Below are 18,582 nucleotides of genomic sequence, written 5' to 3'. Positions count from 1 at the left end.
AAAAAACAAGGGGACTACATCTTCGCTTAAAGTGATGCTACAGAGGTTTTATATAATTTTAGCCAGTAGTTTGGAAAATAGCCCTCATGAGCCAAAACTGGACCCCGAAAATGGTGTACTACGTCATCCAGTTCGTATGTAACGCCCTGCAAAATAAAATGTAAATCCTGAATTCTTATATGTTACAAATTCAAATTAGTACAATAAGTTACGAATGTGTAAGTGCTTAAGATCCCATTCAATTTCCTTACGGGGAAAATGGGGTAAAGATTTGAAGATTAATATACAAGAAATTAAATGGGAAAAACAATTTTAAAAAGGGCAGAGTCCAAAACACAAATGGTTTAGTATAATATAATGAATAGATCTTACTGGTCTCCCTCTAAAATGCACAAGGCAAAAATGACAACCGACAGCAAATGTTGGAGATATAAATCAGATGACGCTGGCCTTGTTCATATCACCATTGGCCTCATGGGGAAATAGCTGAGCCATGTTTGGACTCGCCTTGTTGTGCTGTTCTCACTTGAACAGGAAGGTGGCGCGGCGGCCCATCATGGGCAAATTTTGCCATCAAACTTTGGCATCAGTCTGGCATTTTCTGGATTTATGAACAGTGAAATAAACAAGGTCGAATGATGACATTAGTGATCTTTAGGTCGGAGCTCTAGAAAGAGGCCCGAGTTCCCAACTTGGAATTCCGAGTTGGAAGACCGTCAAAAACATATTTTCCCCATCAGAGCTATTTTTTTTCAGAGTTCCTTGTCTGGAACTCACTGAAGTCTGAGATTTTCCAGTTCCAAGTTTTCAGTTGTTTTGAAAGCGGCAGAAGTCATGCTGGGTTGACAGCATGGCCAATGTTGAATGTTTATCCTTTTAAGCTTGGAAAAGAGACCCTTATACCCAGACTTTTACCGCACATCCACTCCATTGAATAGCAGGCTAGTGATTGTTTTGCAATGCTTGCAGTTAGCCAAACCACACATTGTTGAATTTGTGATTTCCAACTTGTGTAATGTTTATATCCAATGGCCAATTAGCACCGATACGTTTTATCTATAATTTCTCTTCATTATTCATCTTCAAATGACAAGGATTGAAAAGGATTTGCCAGTAGATTGTTGACTTGATTCATGATGATGACTGCTAGCTAAGATTTTGAATGTATGATGTCCAATCAAAGGGCGGCAGCGTAGCCTAGTGGTTAGAGCGTTGGACTAGTAACTGGAAGGTTGCGAGTTCAAACCCCCGAGCTGAACAGGCAGTTAACCCACTGTTCCCAGGCCGTCATTGAAAATAAGAATATGTTCTTAACTGACTTGCCTGGTTAAATAAAGGTAAAAAAATTTTTAATAAAATAAAAAGCTACTGTAGATATCACGTGATTTGACATCATTGTATCTGTGGCCAATGACCTTGAGCCTTCTTGGATGGGCACTTCTAATGTAACTATGGAAGCACCCAAGGGGCTTGAATTTTTGATCTCTCCCCGTAGATTTTGCGGTGACGTAGTGTCCCCATGAGTGACAGAACACTGAGCCAATCACGGCGCAACTAGAGAACATTACCAACCCCTACACTCTGCTGACTGCCCCACCACCACAGAAAACACTGAGCTAGGCTGAAACACCTGCATTTTGGAGCTGCCTTACTCAAGAAAGCAAAAAAGATACCATGTTTGTATGCAGCTTCATTAAGTCAATTATATACATTTTTTTTACATTGTTTGCAAACTGATATGGGAAACGTATTAATGCCAAAATAACATGCAAAACAGGGCCCCCCAAAAATGAAGGGTCGCCACAGGACTTTGACTCAAGATATTTCAGCTTTAAATGTTGTATTAATGAAGAAAATGTTCTACAAACAAAATTCCACTTTGACATTATGGGGTATTGTGTGTAGATCAGTGACACAAAATTTCAATGTTATAAATTCAGGCTGTAACACAACAAAATGTGGAAAAAGTAATTGGGTGTGAATACATTCTGAAGGCACTGTATATGAAAAAAACCCGTACACGTATCCATCTGAACTTTGCATCGAGAATGTTGCAAATGTATTATGTGTACTACCGACAATACACCACCCGAGGGCAGTAGATTAACTGCTGGTAGACGCACTCAAAAACTGTGGCGCACTAATAAACTCGATAGTGGACGATATTATCTGATGTAATATGAGCAAATGAAAAAAATACCACTCAAATAAAAGCAATGAACAGAACATTTAAGAAATTCTGTCAAATTTAAGTCGCATCTTATTTTCTTTAAATTATCTCAATTTCACAATATAAATTCAGTAAAATAGGCTACCAGCAATGTTTTATTATCTTGTACATTATGTCCCATACCATTGATGTTGTAGGCTAATAACGAATTCGTAATTAGGGTACAAAATATGTCCATGTCCGTATTCATTCTTCGAATCCATCCATAGTCTGGTGCCTGGTGTGCAATTACGCAATGGCCACAGTGGAGTTGGAACTGGCGCCAGAAGGCAGCTCTTCTCGTATTGTTACATAACCCATCTGATCAACAGACCCGCGGCATCCATCCACTACACTGTGTAAACAAAATTGTACTGCTGCGCAATGCAATGTTTACTCACTGATGAATGTAGGCTACACTGTCTCGTTTGATATTAGAATACCTCCATCATTGTATGATAGTCTATTTACAGGACAAGAGCAGCCTAATATGTTATATTCCTATTAAGCAGTAAATCACATGTAAACAGCCCTTCATTAATAATGGTGCAGTTGTATTTTTTTTAAATCATGTACTGTATAGGCTATGTAGCCTATTGTCTCATACTGTTTTTCTTAGATAAAACGTAAACCATTAAATTAGGTAATACTATTATTGATCAAGTTTTAATCCGTTTTTTCATTATAATTCCCTTGTCAACATGATTGTAACTGTTTTTCTCTGTTATGTGCTGTTGTTTTGGAGCGTGGCTGACTGCGCCATTGTTGTCTGAATAGAATAGCCTAATGTCCCTAAATCCTCCGAGGTGTTCTGCGCTACGTCAGAAATCAGAAATCGTGCCCAGCCAAAACAACAACAAACACAAACCGAGCCATGCTGGCTGTTGCTAAACCAGAGGCTGCTGCGGACAAACACTGACCCGTAATCAGTTCAACCAGCCGTCATCCTATCCCTTCCTACGGGATTAAAATCACGAACACTGATCTCAAATCAGTGGTAGGGTGGATTCCAGCTCAAACCGCACAAAACTTGGCTACCATTGGTAACCACACCCCCTATTGAATCAAATGGGTAGGCCTATATGGGGATTTTGACAGACGTTTGCAGCGACTAGCCTACTACCGACTCAAGACTGCCCTAGCAACCCGGTGGATGAGCCAACCATAACCGTGTAAAACTCGAGACTCTGCCGCTACTGGGGACAGGAAACGACAGAGATCAGAGAGAGCTGCGGAACAGTGTGGCTGGCTGGCGGTACAATACAGCGTTATAACAAGTATGGTACTTGGTATGGTACGTATGGTACTTTCAAGGCACGGTAGCGGGAATGGAGGATTTGTGGAATGACGATTTGAACACTGGGACAGGTTCGGCGTGAGCGGCAAGCTTTGATGTTACAGTGGAACACACTGTAGATGTAGGCTAATTTGTATATTTGTTTATGTTACATTGTGTTGTCACTTTCGTTGGCAAAGTTGACATTTATAGCTTTCATTCAAATTCCTATTTTAGGAGACTTCAAATCTGTGTTTGATGCATTTATTCTAAATGGATATAAATGGATAGAGTTCCCAGATATGAATTATGACTGATAATATAAGGCCATCCACTGGATAAACTGTCAAAGAACACCAGATTGAACTTGACTCGCTTCTTTGCTACTTTAATACGTGCGTCACACAGCTCAAATCTTGAGTTGGAAGAGAAATAAAAGTGATTGAACAATCTTGTACAAGTTGTTCCATGATGGAACATAATCATTCTTCACCGCGAGGATGAACCACAGAACCAGCCCCGTCAAGGCTTACGATTTTCTGCTTAAGTTTCTCCTGGTGGGAGACAGCGATGTGGGAAAGGGGGAGATACTGGCGAGCCTCCAGGACGGAGCCAGCGAGTCTCCGTATGGCTACAACATGGGTGAGTGTCCAGTATACAACGGCAGCCAGAACTATAAACAAACAAATTACATATTTTCATTTCAAACATGTATTTATAGAAAATATTGAAGATTACATGTTATAATCACCAGGACTAGATAATATAGAACTTGTTTCAATGTTTTTATTGCACAACAAACAAGTGGTCACACACAGTACGTTTTATGCACAGCTTGTTCTGGATGGTCCGTGTCATTAGAGCCCCGAAAAGTGTTGTGGTCGTCATGCTTTAGCTAGCCAGTGCACATTCTTTAGGTTTAAAGGGTTATATTTAGGATTAGTGGACCAATACCAAGACTGGACATGTCATCTTGGACATCTGAGAGTAAGTTTGCATCCCAATTGGCACCCGATAGTGCACTACTTCAGACCAGTGCCCTATTTAGGGTATATGGTGCCTTTAGGACCATATTGTGGATGATCATCATGTGTGACTGGACATATGGATTTAGATGTCACCCACCAGTGTCAGAGCTTGACATTCACCTCTTCTCTAGGAAAAAAAATCATAGGTGTTTTATTACTGGGGATATTAACGTAATGGCATGTCTCAGGGTGGACACATTGGCAGTCAGGATCTCTAGTCTCCATCAAGTGTTAACACTCCATCGTTCCCCTTATCCAACTGTCGGTGGAGAAACAAGTTTTTGAGTGTTCAGAAATAATGACCGGCATGGAAGAGGCTAGAGTCTTCAGAGGTGTAAGGATACTTATGCGTTTGAAATTAGTTTTTTTGGTGCAGTTCCACATAAAAGGAGTGTAATAACAGCTTGGGCATATGTACCACAACATATACAAAAGCATGTGGACACCCCTTCAAATTAGTGGATTCACCTATTTCAGCTACACCCGTTGTTGACAGGTGTATAAAATTGAGCACACCGCCATGCAATCTCCATAGACAAACATTGGCAGTAGAATGGCCCATACTGAAGAGCTCAGAAACGTTCAATGTGGCAACGTTATAGGACGCCACCTTTCCAACAAGTCAGTTTGTCAAATTTCTTCCCTGCTAGAGCTGCCCCGGTCAACTGTAAGTGCTGTTATTTTGAAGTAGAAACGTCTAGGAGCAACAACGGCTCAGCCGCGAAGTGGTAGGCCACACATGCTCACAGAACGGGACTGCCAAGTGCTGAAGCGCATAGCGCGTAAATCTGTCCTCGATTGCAACATTTACTACAGAGTTCCAAACTGCCTCTAGAAGCAACATCAGCACAATAACAGTGCAGTTGCAAAATGACACACTCAATTATTTACCATTCATTTCTACGCATCATAATCCGAAACAACCTAAACAAATGGCAAATGCAGCCAACAAGTTTGTAGAGTCACAAGCTTGATGTCGTCATGGTGTGTTAGGAATATGGGACTAAATACTAAACTTTACTGCTTTAATACACCTTCAAATGGGGGGACTAGATACATAAAGTAAAACGGTAAAATATATATGTATGAAAATACCCTCAAATAAAAGGTGACATTCTGTACTATCACCTCATATGAAACATTTGATCTCAAATCTATAATACTGGAGTATAGAGCCACATTAAAATATGTAGCTTCAGTGACATGTATTCATGGATGCCAAGGGAAGTCAGGCTTCCCCAAAAAGAGGACCAAGAAAAAAACATAACAAGATTATTTAACTTTCGTCTCTGTCTTTCATAATGTTCCTTCTATTCGCAAGAGGCTGAATGTATCTCCCAGGAGAAAGTATCCAGGCAAGTGAAACAGCGCCCCTCTGTCTTTGTATGTGTAGCCCATCTACCTGATGCTGTTTGATCAAAAAGAGTACGATTTTGCTGCCGCCTGGAGCATTGAATGCAAGGGAAGCCAGCCTCCCTTGAACATTTTTTAAATAAAATAATAGCCCATCAGCGTTGAGCTAAACTGAGTGAGTTCAACTGTGAATGGTCCCGTCACACCAAAAAAAGTGTCAAGAGAAGCCAGTTTGGACTTGGCTTCACACCAATCACATCACATCAAAAGCCAAATGTCATTGACAGAAAAATGTCCTCCAGTGGCTAGCTAAGCTTGCTAAAATTGGCCCTTTCCTAATTTAGCCATGGACGGAGATAGGGATTTGGACTTGTGGTTTTACTTAATTCTCTGTACTGGCCAATGATTATAACGGTGTTTCTGATCCAACCATAAATTCATAGGATGGAAGTTCAATATGTAGCTAGATATAGTAAGCTAATGTTAACTAGCTGGCTAATCATTGCCCATGAAAGGAAGTTAGGCTAGAGAGCAAGCATTTTAGCCAGGTAGCTTAGGACAACAAAAACTAAGTGTGTACTGTATGACGGAGTCATAGACCGTTTTGGCAACATGGAAAAAGTGGAGGATGGCATTGGCGTTTCCAACAAGTAGGGAGGGTAAACATGTTTTTCTACTTATTTAGCCTAGGTTGATTGGACTAAATGGTTTTTGGAATCTTTTAGTTGTCACTGTATTTTTTTTCACCTTTATTTAACCAGGTAGGCTAGTTGAGAACAAGTTCTCATTTGCAACTGTGACCTGGCCAAGATAAAGCATAGCAGTGTGAGCAGACAACACAGAGTTACACATGGAGTAAACAATTAACAAGTCAATAACACAGTAGGAAAAAAAGGGGAGTCTATATACATTGTGTGCAAAAGGCATGAGGTAGGCGAATAATTACAATTTTGCAGATTAACACTGGAGTGATATATGATCAGATGGTCATGTACAGGTAGAGATATTGGTGTGCAAAAGAGCAGAAAAGTGAATAAATAAAAACAGTATGGGGATGAGGTGGGTAAAAATGGGTGGGCTATTTGCCGATAGACTATGTACAGCTGCAGCGATCGGTTAGCTGCTCAGATAGCAGATGTTTGAAGTTGGTGAGGGAGATAAAAGTCTCCAACTTCAGCGATTTTTGCAATTCGTTCCAGTCAGACGCAGCAGAGAACTGGAACGAAAGGCGGCCAAATGAGGTGTTGGCTTTAGGGATGATCAGTGAGATACACCTGCTGGAGCGCGTGCTACGGATGGGTGTTGCCATCGTGACCAGTGAGCTGAGATAAGGCGGAGCTTTACCCAGCATGGACTTGTAGATGACCTGGAGCCAGTGGGTCTGGCGACGAATATGTAGCGAGGGCCAGCCGACTTGAGCGTACAAGTCGCAGTGGTGGGTGGTATAAGGTGCTTTAGTGACAAAACGGATGGCACTGTGATAAACTGCATCCAGTTTGCTGAGTAGAGTGTTGGAAGCAATTTTGTAGATGACATCGCCGAAGTCGAGGATCGGTAGGATAGTCAGTTTTACTAGGGTAAGTTTGGCGGCGTGAGTGAAGGAGGCTTTGTTGCGGAATAGAATGCCGACTCTTGATTTGATTTTCGATTGGAGATGTTTGATATGAGTCTGGAAGGAGAGTTTACAGTCTAGCCAGACACCTGGGTACTTATAGATGTCCACATATTCAAGGTTGGAACCATCCAGGGTGGTGATGCTGGTCAGGCGTGCGGGTGCAGGCAGCGAACGGTTGAAAAGCATGCATTTGGTTTTACTAGCGTTTAAGAGCAGTTGGAGGCCACGGAAGGAGTGTTGTATGGCATTGAAGCTCGTTTGGAGGTTAGATAGCACAGTGTCCAAGGACGGGCCGGAAGTATATAGAATGGTGTCGTCTGCGTAGAGGTGGATCAGGGAATCGCCCGCAGCAAGAGCAACATCATTGATATATACAGAAAAAAAAGTCGGCCCGAGGATTGAACCCTGTGACGCCCCCATAGAGACTTCCAGAGAACCGGAAAGCATGCCCTCCGATTTGACACACTGAACTCTGTCTGCAAAGTAATTGGTGAACCAGGCAAGGCAGTCATCCGAAAAACCGAGGCTACTGAGTCTGCCGATAAGAATATGGTGATTGACCGAGTCGAAAGCCTTGGCAAGGTCGATGAAGACCGCTGCACAGTACTGTCTTTTATCGATGGCGGTTATGATATCGTTTAGTACCTTGAGCTTGGCTGAGGTGCACCCGTGACCGGCTCGGAAACCAGATTGCACAGCGGAGAAGGTACGGTGGGATTCGAGATGGTCAGTGACCTGTTTGTTGACTTGGCTTTCGAAGACCTTAGATAGGCAGGGCAGGATGGATATAGGTCTGTAACAGTTTGGGTCCAGGGTGTCTCCCCCTTTGAAGAGGGGGATGACTGCGGCAGCTTTCCAGTCCTTGGGGATCTCAGACGATATGAAAGAGAGGTTGAACAGGCTGGTAATAGGGGTTGCGACAATGGCGGCAGATAGTTTCAGAAATAGAGGGTCCAGATTGTCAAGCCCAGCTGATTTGTACGGGTCCAGGTTTTGCAGCCTTTTCAGAACATCTGCTATCTGGATTTGGGTAAAGGAGAACCTGGAGAGGCTTGGGCGAGTAGCTGCGGGGGGGGGATGTTGGTCGAGGTAGCCAGGAGGAAGGTATGGCCAGCCGTTGAGAAATGCTTGTTGAAATGATCTATTATCATGGATTTATCGGTGGTGACCGTGTTACCTAGCCTCAGTGCAGTGGGCAGAGGTGATTTGATGATGTTGAAGTTGAAATGGTGCTGGAATAGTGGAGGCAGCTCCTGTTTTCTTTGCGATGTGCAGTACATCTCTGGTGTTCTAAATCAATAGTTGTTTGTAGTCCGAAAACTTGCTTGACGATGTTGTAGGTCATGTAACTGTTTGTTACATGCAATATGTTTTGTGGACTTCACCTAACAGAGGTTGCTCTCCGGTTTTGTGATGAAACAAAGGTGTGATTGAATTTATTCTACCACTGTCTTCTTATTGTCTTGATCTCTAGGCCTATATATCATGGGGGCAAGGCATATGAACTAACAGGTTATAGAGCAAACAATGCAATTATCACAAAATATACAGTAGGTTGCAATATGGCTTTTTCCCTGGCTTGTCTTCCCCAGTGATTTTACCCACGCACCTCTACAGTTTAGCTTCACTGTTCAAATAAATACGTAGGGAAAAACCAGAGCCCTATGGGCCCCGTTTTACCAGCGCCCTATGGGCCCCGTTTTGACCAGCGCCCTATGGGTCCTATAGTGGCCATTGTCTTGATATCAGGGCCTATTCACTGACTTAAGACAGTCTGGGCCAGTGCCTGTAAATAAACGTTTGGACTTCGGGTTTAGTGTCTCATCCAATGGAATGAGAGTAGGTAAGTGAGTGTTGAAATATGTTGATATGACGACTGCTCAGTGTTCAGTAATAAATGGTGTGCGAGTCACCTCGTCAACTGTTTGATCCAGCACTGACTCCAGTTAAGGTGTCTGAGTGAGAGAGACAATGAAAGAGAGGCAGAGGAATGGGGAGATGGTGAGAGACCATTTGGAACACAGGCAGTCTTTTTTTCTATGTAGTGTTTTTTTCTGCTCTGCAACCGTCAGAAAGTGTAACACCTGGGTTCAAATACAGGTGTATTTGAGGATGTGTTATTTAAAATACTTTTTTCTGTGTATTTGAGTATTTTCAAATTCACAGCCCAAAACAAGTAGTTTTATTTGAGTATTTGAATGGGTATTTGCATTTAAAAAAAATAGCCTTCCTAATTGTATGTCTTCCAAATTGTATTTGAAAGTCTTTTCAAATACATATTTCAAATACATATTACATATTTCAAATACTATTTCCAAATAACAGTTAATAGTTAAATAATAATAGTTAAATGGTTAAATGTATGGAAGTGTGTTTGAGTATTTTCAAATACTTTCCAAGTGTATTACTATAGTATTTCCAAATACATTTTCAAATGTAGGCTATCTGAATACTTACTTCGGAATGTATGGGAAAATAATTCATTCATTTTAAATAGTATTTGAACCCAGGTCTGGAAAGTTTCACCCTATTAACACACCTCTGAGAGGGAGTTCCCAGCATTCAATGTGAAGTACTTTTGTGATTCAGGGAAAGTGTTATAGGCTATAAATGCAAGACATCAGTGTTTGTTTATCTAACTGATGTTTGTTTGACTGATTCCTAGAGGGAGCTGTATAAAAGGCAGTCAGACTGACGTCCCAAATGGCACCCTATTCCCTATGGGTCCTGGTCAAAAGTAGTGGACTATATTGGGGATAGGGAGCTATTTGGGATGCAGCCCCGTTTTCCTCAGAGGATCTTAGTTAACTGTTAATTACCTTATTTTCTCTGTTAGTGTTTTTTCCTAATGTTCTAATTACAACAATGCCAAGCGTCATCATCTAGGGCAGTGGTTCCCAAACTTTTTATAGTCCCGTATCCCTTCAAACATTCAACCTCCAGCTGCATAACATCTCTAGCACCAGGGTCAGCGCACTCTCAAATGTTGTTTTTTGCCATCATTGTAAGCCTGCTGCACACACACTATACGATACATTTGTTAAACATAAGAATGAGTGTGTGTTTTTGTCACAACCCGGCTCGTGGGAAGTGACAAAGAGCTCTTATAGGACCAGGGCACAAATAATAATATAATAATAATCAATAATGTAGCTCTTTATTTAGCCATCTTACATATAAAACCTTATATGTTCATAAAAAATTGTGAATAACTCACCACAGGTTTGACTTTTTCTTCCAATTTGAACCTTTATTTACAGTTGAAGTCGGAAGTTTACATACAGAATCCACGCTCACATAGGTAGGTGGTTGCAAAGGGCATCAGTGTCTTAACAGCGCAATATGCCAAGGCAGGATACTACTGAGCGCAGCCCTTTCCAAAAATGTTCAGATATCGGTAGGTGGACTGGAGGCAGGGCATGAAAGGGATAACGAATCCAGTTGTTTGTGTCGTCCGTTTCGGGAAAGTACCTGTGTAATTGCGCACCCAACTCAATCAGGTGCTTTACTATATCACATTTGACATTGTCCGTAAGCTTGAATTAATTTGCACACAAAAAATCATACAATGATGGAAAGACCTGTGTGTTGTCCTTGTTAATGCAGACAGAAAAGAGCTCCAACTTCTTAATCATAGCCTCAATTTTGTCCCGCACATTGAATATAGTTGTGGAGAGTCCCTGTAATCCTAGATTCAGATCACGCAGATAGGCGTGTCATCATGCAAGCTGTCAAACAAAGTGAAAATTATGGTCATTAAAGAAAACTTTAAGCTCGTCTCTCAATTTTAAAAAACGTGCCAATACTTTGCCCCTTGATAACCAGCGCACTTCTGTATGTTGTAAAAGCGTTACATGGTCGCTGCCCATATCATTGCATAATGCAGAAAATACACGAGAGTTCAGGGGCCTTGCTTTAACAAAGTTAACCATTTTCACTATCGTGTCCAAAACGTCTTTCAAGCTGTCAGGCATTTCCTTGGCAGCAAGAGCCTCTCAATGCTGCAGTGTACCCAAGTGGCGTAGGGAGCAACTGCTTGCATGCGCATTACTACTCCACAATGTCTCCCTGTCATGGCTTTTGCACCATCAGTACAGATACCAACACATCTTGACTACCAAAGTCCATTTGATGTCACAAAGCTGTCCAATACTTCAAAAATATCCTCTCCTGGTGTCCTGGTTTCCAGTAGTTTACGATGTCTTCCTTAATTGACCCTCCATAAATGTAACGGACATATGTAACGCTACGTCTGTTGACACATCCAGCTGTAACACATAGAATTCACTGGCTTGTATGCGAAGCAGTAATTGTTTCAAAACATCTCCTGCCATGTCACTGATGTATTGTGAAATAGTGTTGTTTGATGAAGACATTGTCTGTATAGTTTTTTGGCCTTTTTCCCCAGCATTGTCCCAGCCATATGCGCTGCAGCAGGAAGAATTAAGAACCTCCACAATAGTATGGTGCTTGCCTGTCCGAGCCACCCGGCAAGTCACCATATAAGACGCTTCCAGCCCCTTCTTATTAATGGTATCTGTTGCTTATACATGTCTTATTACTCAAATGTCGGCTTTATTCTTGCTCAAAAAACTCCCATGGTTTCTGATTTATTTAATGATTTATATCAGATTTGATTTCTTTCCATTCCCAGTGGGTCAGAAGTTTACATACACTCAATTAGTATTTGGTAGCATTGCCTTTAAATTGTTTCACTTGGGTCAAACGTTTCAGGTAGCCTTCAACAAGCTGCCTACCATAAGTTGAGTGAATTTTGGCCCATTCCTCCTGACAGAGCTGGTGTAACTGAGTCCGGTTTGTAGGCCTCCTTGATCGCACACGCTTTTTCAGTTCTGCCCACAAATTTTCTATGGGATTGAGGTCATGGCTTTGTGATGGCCACTCCAATACCTTGACTTTGTTGTCCTTAAACCATTTTTCCACAACTTTGTAAGTATGCTTGGGGTCATTGTCCATTTTGAAGACCCATTTGTGACCAAGCTTTAACTTGCTGACTGATGTCTTGAGATGTTGCTTCAATATATCCACATCAAATTCCTTTCACATAATACCATCTATTTTGTGAAGTGGACCAGTCCCTCCTGCAGCAAAGCACCCACACAACATGATGCTGCCACCCCCGTGCTTCACGGTTGGGATGGTGGTCTTCAGCTTGCAAGCCTCCCCCTTTTTCTTCCAAACATAATGATGGCCATTATGGCCAAACGGTTCTATTTTGTTTCATCAGACCAGAGGACATTTCTCCAAAAAGTAAGATCTTTGTCCCCATGTGCAGTTGCAAACAGTAGTCTGGCTTTTTTTTTTTTTTTTTTGGAGCAGTGGCTTCTTCCTTGCTGAGTGGCCTTTCAGGTTATGTCGATATAGGACTCGTTTTACTGTGGATATAGATACTGTTGTTTCCTGTAGCATCTTCACAAGGCCTTTGCTGTTCTGGAATTGATTTGCACTTTTCTCACCAAAGTACAATCATCTCTAGGAGACAGAAGGCGTCTCTTTCCTGAGCGGTATGACGGCTGTATGGTCCCATGGTGTTTATACTTGCGTACTATTGTTTATACAGATGAACATGGTACCTTCAGGCGTTTGGAAATTGCTCCCAAGGATGAACCAGTCTTGTGGAAGTCTGTGGCTGATTTTTAAATTTTCCCATGATGTCAAGTAAAGAGGCACTGAGTTTGAAGGTAGGCCTTGAACTACATCCACCTCCAATTGACTCAAATGATGTCAATTAGCCAATCAGAAGCTTAGTCAATCAGAAGCTTCTAAAGCCATGACATAATTTTTTGGAATTTTCCAAGCTGTTTAAAGGCACAGTCAACTTAGTGTATGTAAACCTCTGACCCACTGGAATTGTGGTACAGTGAATTATAAGTGAAATAATCTGTCTGCAAACAATTGTTTTAAAAATGACTTGTGTCATGCACAAAGTAGATGTCCTAACCGACTTGCCAAAACTATCGTTTGTTAATTAATAAGAAATTGTGGAATGGTTGAAAAATTAGTTTTAATGACTTCAACCTAAGTGTATGTAAACTCCCGACTTAAACTGTATGTGTGGTAGTATGTATGTGTTCATACTCTGACTGTTATTGCACTCCTTTATACAATCCCTCATTGAGAATGTGTAATAGAAACCAACATTTATATGATTATACAGTGGAAGTTATCTAATTAATGATCTTCTGGATAATACAATTAGGGAGGCATGGTAAGCTCTCTCTGAGGAATTTCATTTTCTATATTTTACCAATTAAGAAATGTTTTCCATAAATATTTTGAGATCTCTACATTGCTACTTTAGGATTGTAAACAAAAAGTTCTGTCTGACTTTTCCTGGGTTGCAGGTTGAATTTTATACATAGAGGACAATATCCACAAGCTGAAGGGTGTGTGGGTATTCTCTTGCTCGACCATTGATATCTGTTGGATGTTTGTACACTATAATTTATCCTGGTTGCCCTGACATGGTTTGTTCTCTGTGGCCTTGCTGTGTTTTTCTTTAGTATCACAGGACATGATGAATCTGATGTGTGTTTATATAAGAGCCACAGTTTCCTCCACCTCCAGGCTGGTTTGGCTTGTTTTCAGCAGCATGAAACAAAGCTGCTTCCCAAATGGCACCCTTTTCCCTTTATAGTGCACTACTTTTGACTGGCCTCTGGACAAAATAGTGCACTGTATAGGGAATAGGGTGCCATTTGGGATGCTAACAGTGTTTCCCCTTCTGCACTCTTGCCAATAATTGCTGTTGATGTTAGGCTACTAAATGTGGAATCAACAGGATCCAAGACGCATCTCAGTTTTCTGGGTCAGCTCTACTAATAGGAGGAAATAGAAGGAGAGAGTGGAAGCCCGTCTGTGATCAGCCCGTCTCCGTGGCCAGAGATCAGCCAGTCTCTGTAGCCAGAGATCAGCCAGTCTCGTAGCCAGATTAGCCAGTCTCTGTAGCCAGAGATCAGCCAGTCTCCGTAGCCAGAGATCAGCCAGACTCCGTGGCCTGAAATCAGCCAGTCTCCGTAGCCAGAGATTAGCCAGTCTCCGTAGCCAGAGATTAGCCAGTCTCCGTAGCCAGAGATCAGCCAGTCTCCGTGGCCAAAGATCAGCCAGTCTCCGTGGCCAAAGATCAGCCCGTCTCCGTGGCCAAAGATCAGCCCGTCTCCGTGGCCAAAGATCAGCCCGTCTCCGTGGCCTGAGATCAGCCCGTCTCCGTGGCCAAAGATCACCACGTCTCCGTGGCCAAAGATCAGCCCGTCTCTGTGGCCAGAGATCAGCCCGTCTCCGTGGCCAAAGATCACCACGTCTCCGTGGCCAGAGATCAGCCAGTCTCCGTGGCCAAAGATCAGCCCGTCTCCGTGGCCAAAGATCAGCCCGTCTCCGTGGCCAGAGATCAGCCCGTCTCCGTGGCCAGAGATCAGCCCGTCTCCGTGGCCAGAGATCAGCCGGTCTCCGTGGCCAGAGATCACCACGTCTCCGTGGCCAGAGATCACCACGTCTCCGTGGCCAGAGATCACCACGTCTCCGTGGCCTGAGATCAGCCCGTCTCCGTGGCCAAAGATCAGCCCGTCTCCGTGGCCAGAGATCAGCCCGTCTCCGTGGCCAGAGATCAGCCCGTCTCCGTGGCCAGAGATCAGCCCGTCTCCGTGGCCTGAGATCAGCCCGTCTCCGTGGCCAAAGATCACCCCGTCTCCGTGGCCAAAGATCAGCCCGTCTCCGTGGCCTGAGATAAGCCTGTCTCCGTGGCCAAAGATCACCACGTCTTCGTGGCCTGAGATCAGCCCGTCTCCATGGCCAAAGATCAGCCAGTCTTCGTGGCCAGAGATCAGCCCGTCTTCGTGGCCAGAGATCAGCCCGTCTTCGTGGCCAAAGATCACCCCGTCTCCGTGGCCAAAGATCAGCCCGTCTCCGTGGCCTGAGATCAGCCTGTCTCCGTGGCCAAAGATCACCACGTCTTCGTGGCCTGAGATCAGCCCGTCTCCATGGCCAAAGATCAGCCCGTCTCCGTGGCCAGAGATCAGCCCGTCTCCGTGGCCTGAGATCAGCCCGTCTCCGTGGCCAAAGATCACCCCGTCTCCGTGGCCAAAGATCACCCCGTCTCCGTGGCCAAAGATCAGCCCGTCTCCGTGGCCTGAGATCAGCCTGTCTCCGTGGCCAAAGATCACCACGTCTTCGTGGCCTGAGATCAGCCCGTCTCCATGGCCAAAGATCAGCCCGTCTTCGTGGCCAGAGATCAGCCCGTCTTCGTGGCCAGAGATCAGCCCGTCTTCGTGGCCAGAGATCAGCCCGTCTTCGTGGCCAGAGATCAGCCCGTCTCCGTGGCAAAAGATCAGCCCATCTCCGTGGCCTGAGATCAGCCCGTCTTCGTGGCCAGAGATCAGCCCATCTTCGTGGCCTGAGATCAGCCCGTCTCCGTGGCCAAAGATCAGCCCGTCTTCGTGGCCAGAGATCAGCCCGTCTTCGTGGCCAGAGATCAGCCCGTCTCCGTGGCCAAAGATCAGCCTGTCTTCGTGGCCAGAGATCAGCCCGTCCCCGTGGCCAAAGATCAGCCTGTCTTCGTGGCCAGAGATCAGCCCGTCTTCGTGGCCAGAGATCCCCCTACATACAATCACCTCCAAAATTACTGGCACCCTTGATGTAGATAGAGCCAAAAAGACTGTATTTAATAATTATAAATATTGAGCTACAGTATATTGTATGCTCAAAAATGTGTATGTATATATTTTTATACTAATACAATTGCTCAGAGAAAAATATTGTTTGTAACAAGTAATAAGTGTTAAAAATGATTGGTACCCCTGTTTTCAATACTTTGTGCACCCTCCCCTTCCAAGGATGGCATATGGCTTTTTTATAATGTTTTATGAGGTTGAAGAACACATTAAGAGGGATCTTTCCTCCATACAGGATGTTTCCAGGATGTTTCCTTGATATCCTTGGGTCTGCGCTTATGGACTGCCCTCTTCAATTAAAACCACAGGTTTTCAAATGGGATTCAAGTCCAGAGACTGAGATCAATGAACCAATTCTTAGTGGATTTCCATGTGTGCTTGGGGTTATTGTCTTGCTGGAAGATCCCCTTGCGGCCAAGTTTCAGCCTCCTGGCAGAGGCAACCAGGTCGTTGTTTAAAATATCATAGTACTTGGTAAAGTTCATGGTGCTGTTGACCTTAAGGGGAGACTTCAGGTTTTTGGCAGTGAGGCCATTTATCTACTTCTCCAGAGTCAGGTGAACTTGTGGCTACTACCTCTAACGTCCTTCATACTGGACACAGATACATATTTATGGTATCCACAAATTAATCTAAATCTGGGGATACCAAATCCAAAATGCCAAAATCCCTTTAACAAGGACCCAAGGCCCAGTGGAAGCAAAACAGACCCATAACATCAAAGATCCACAACCATATTTGACAGTAGGTATGAGGTTATTTTCTGCGTATGCATCCTTCTTTCAAGGCCAAACTCACCACTGGAGTGTGTCGCCAAAGAGCTATATTTTCATCTTATATGACTATACCCCCGTTCCGGTCCAAGTGCCAATGCCGTTTAGCAAACTCCAGGAGTTTACATGTGTTGGTTGTTCTTAATAAAGACTTTTATGGCAACCATTCCAAATAGCCTTTTGGCATGGAGGTGGCAACTAATTGTAGATTTGGAGACTTGCTGACCTCAAGATGCAACCAAGTTCTGGAATTCTCCAACTGTGGTCCTTGGACCTAATCATAGAAATACATAGAATTCCTATTAATTTAATAGGACCTCTTTGGGCTTAATAGTAAAGATTTGTTATTTAAGCCTACCTTTTAATGTGATATAAACACAACCAGACATGATGTTTTCATCTGATTGTCAAACAATTATTTTTTTCTCATCTCATCTTTTGCTCACCCATCTGTAAATAGCCCACCCAATTTACCTACCTCATCCCCATACTGTTTTTATTTATTTACTTTTCTGCTCTTTTGCACACCAGTATCTCTCTACTTGCACATGATCATCTGATAAATTATCACTCCAGTGTTAATCTGCTAAATTGTAATTATTCGCCTACCTCCTCATGCCTTTTGCATACAATGTATATAGACTCTTTTTTTACTACTGTGTTATTGACTTGTTTATTGTTTACTCCATGTGTAACTCTGTGTTGTTGTCTGTTCACACTGCTATGCTTTATCTTGGCCAGGTCGCAGTTGTAAATGAGAACTTGTTCTCAACTAGCCTACCTGGTTAAATAAAGGTGAAATAAAAAAATTAAGGTTGGCAATAATGTTGGTCTGTAGTGTACTATTTTTATCCAGGGCCCATGGGGCTTTTGTCAAAAGTAGTGAACTATGTAGGGAATAGGGTGCCATTTGCCGGGCAGTCGGGGAGAGATGATGGCTGAGGGTGCGTTAGTAAATTCACTCTGGCTATCTAATCCGATTTCAGAGGACTCATCTGAGTGCCAGAGCAGCAGAATAACTGATGAATTTACGAACACCCAACACCCATGAATATGGCCTGTGTCAGTAAACATTGGCAATAAAAGTGTAATTAAATTGTGCCTGTAGCGCAGTTACAGTCACCAACGCTCTGGATAACATAAAAACAGCCTAACCAGCTCTGCTAGGGCGAGTAAAATGGTCAGATTGAGGTGTTCTCTCTTTTGTCTGGAAGTAGCTAGCAAGCTAGCCAACGTTATCCAGTTAGCTTGGGTGCTTGACTGCCGTTGTGAGGTCAGAACGCTCGGATCAACCCTACTCCTCGGCCAGAGTGTCCAGTGCATGCTCTGAATTTACGAACGCCCAGTGGGTACTCTGTGCGCACTCTGGCACTCCAGATTGAATTTTCGAACGCACCCTGAGTTGGAGCGCTCACAGGTGAATGACCACAGACTCCAGAAGCAGTGGAACAGTTGGAACACAGACAGTGGAGTGACCACAGACATTCTGGAATCCTTCCATAAACTGTTATTCCAGTCCCAAGCCACAGAACAGTTCCAAACCAACATGAATCACTTGATAATAGTTCAGAACACACACACACACACAGGGAAAGAGGCATGCATGCACACAGACACAGACAGACAGGCGTACACACACAT

General features: G+C 43.3%; 1 protein-coding gene across 1 annotated transcript in view; it reads left to right on the top strand.

Moving 5' to 3' along the window:
* The first annotated feature begins 3,220 nt into the window (after positions 1 to 3,220).
* LOC124038455 (ras-related protein Rab-40B-like) overlaps positions 3,221 to 18,582 on the top strand; it is a 44,030-nt gene continuing 28,668 nt past the window's right edge. Inside the window, exon 1 of the mRNA XM_046354360.1 lies at positions 3,221 to 4,127. Coding sequence (XP_046210316.1) covers positions 3,986 to 4,127 — 142 coding nt within the window. The 5' untranslated portion in view covers positions 3,221 to 3,985. The remainder of the gene's footprint in view (positions 4,128 to 18,582) is intronic.

Source organism: Oncorhynchus gorbuscha, linkage group LG06 (assembly GCF_021184085.1).
Source record: "Oncorhynchus gorbuscha isolate QuinsamMale2020 ecotype Even-year linkage group LG06, OgorEven_v1.0, whole genome shotgun sequence".
Taxonomy (NCBI): Eukaryota; Metazoa; Chordata; class Actinopteri; order Salmoniformes; family Salmonidae; genus Oncorhynchus; species Oncorhynchus gorbuscha.
This window is presented reverse-complemented; position numbering and strand designations above follow the sequence as displayed.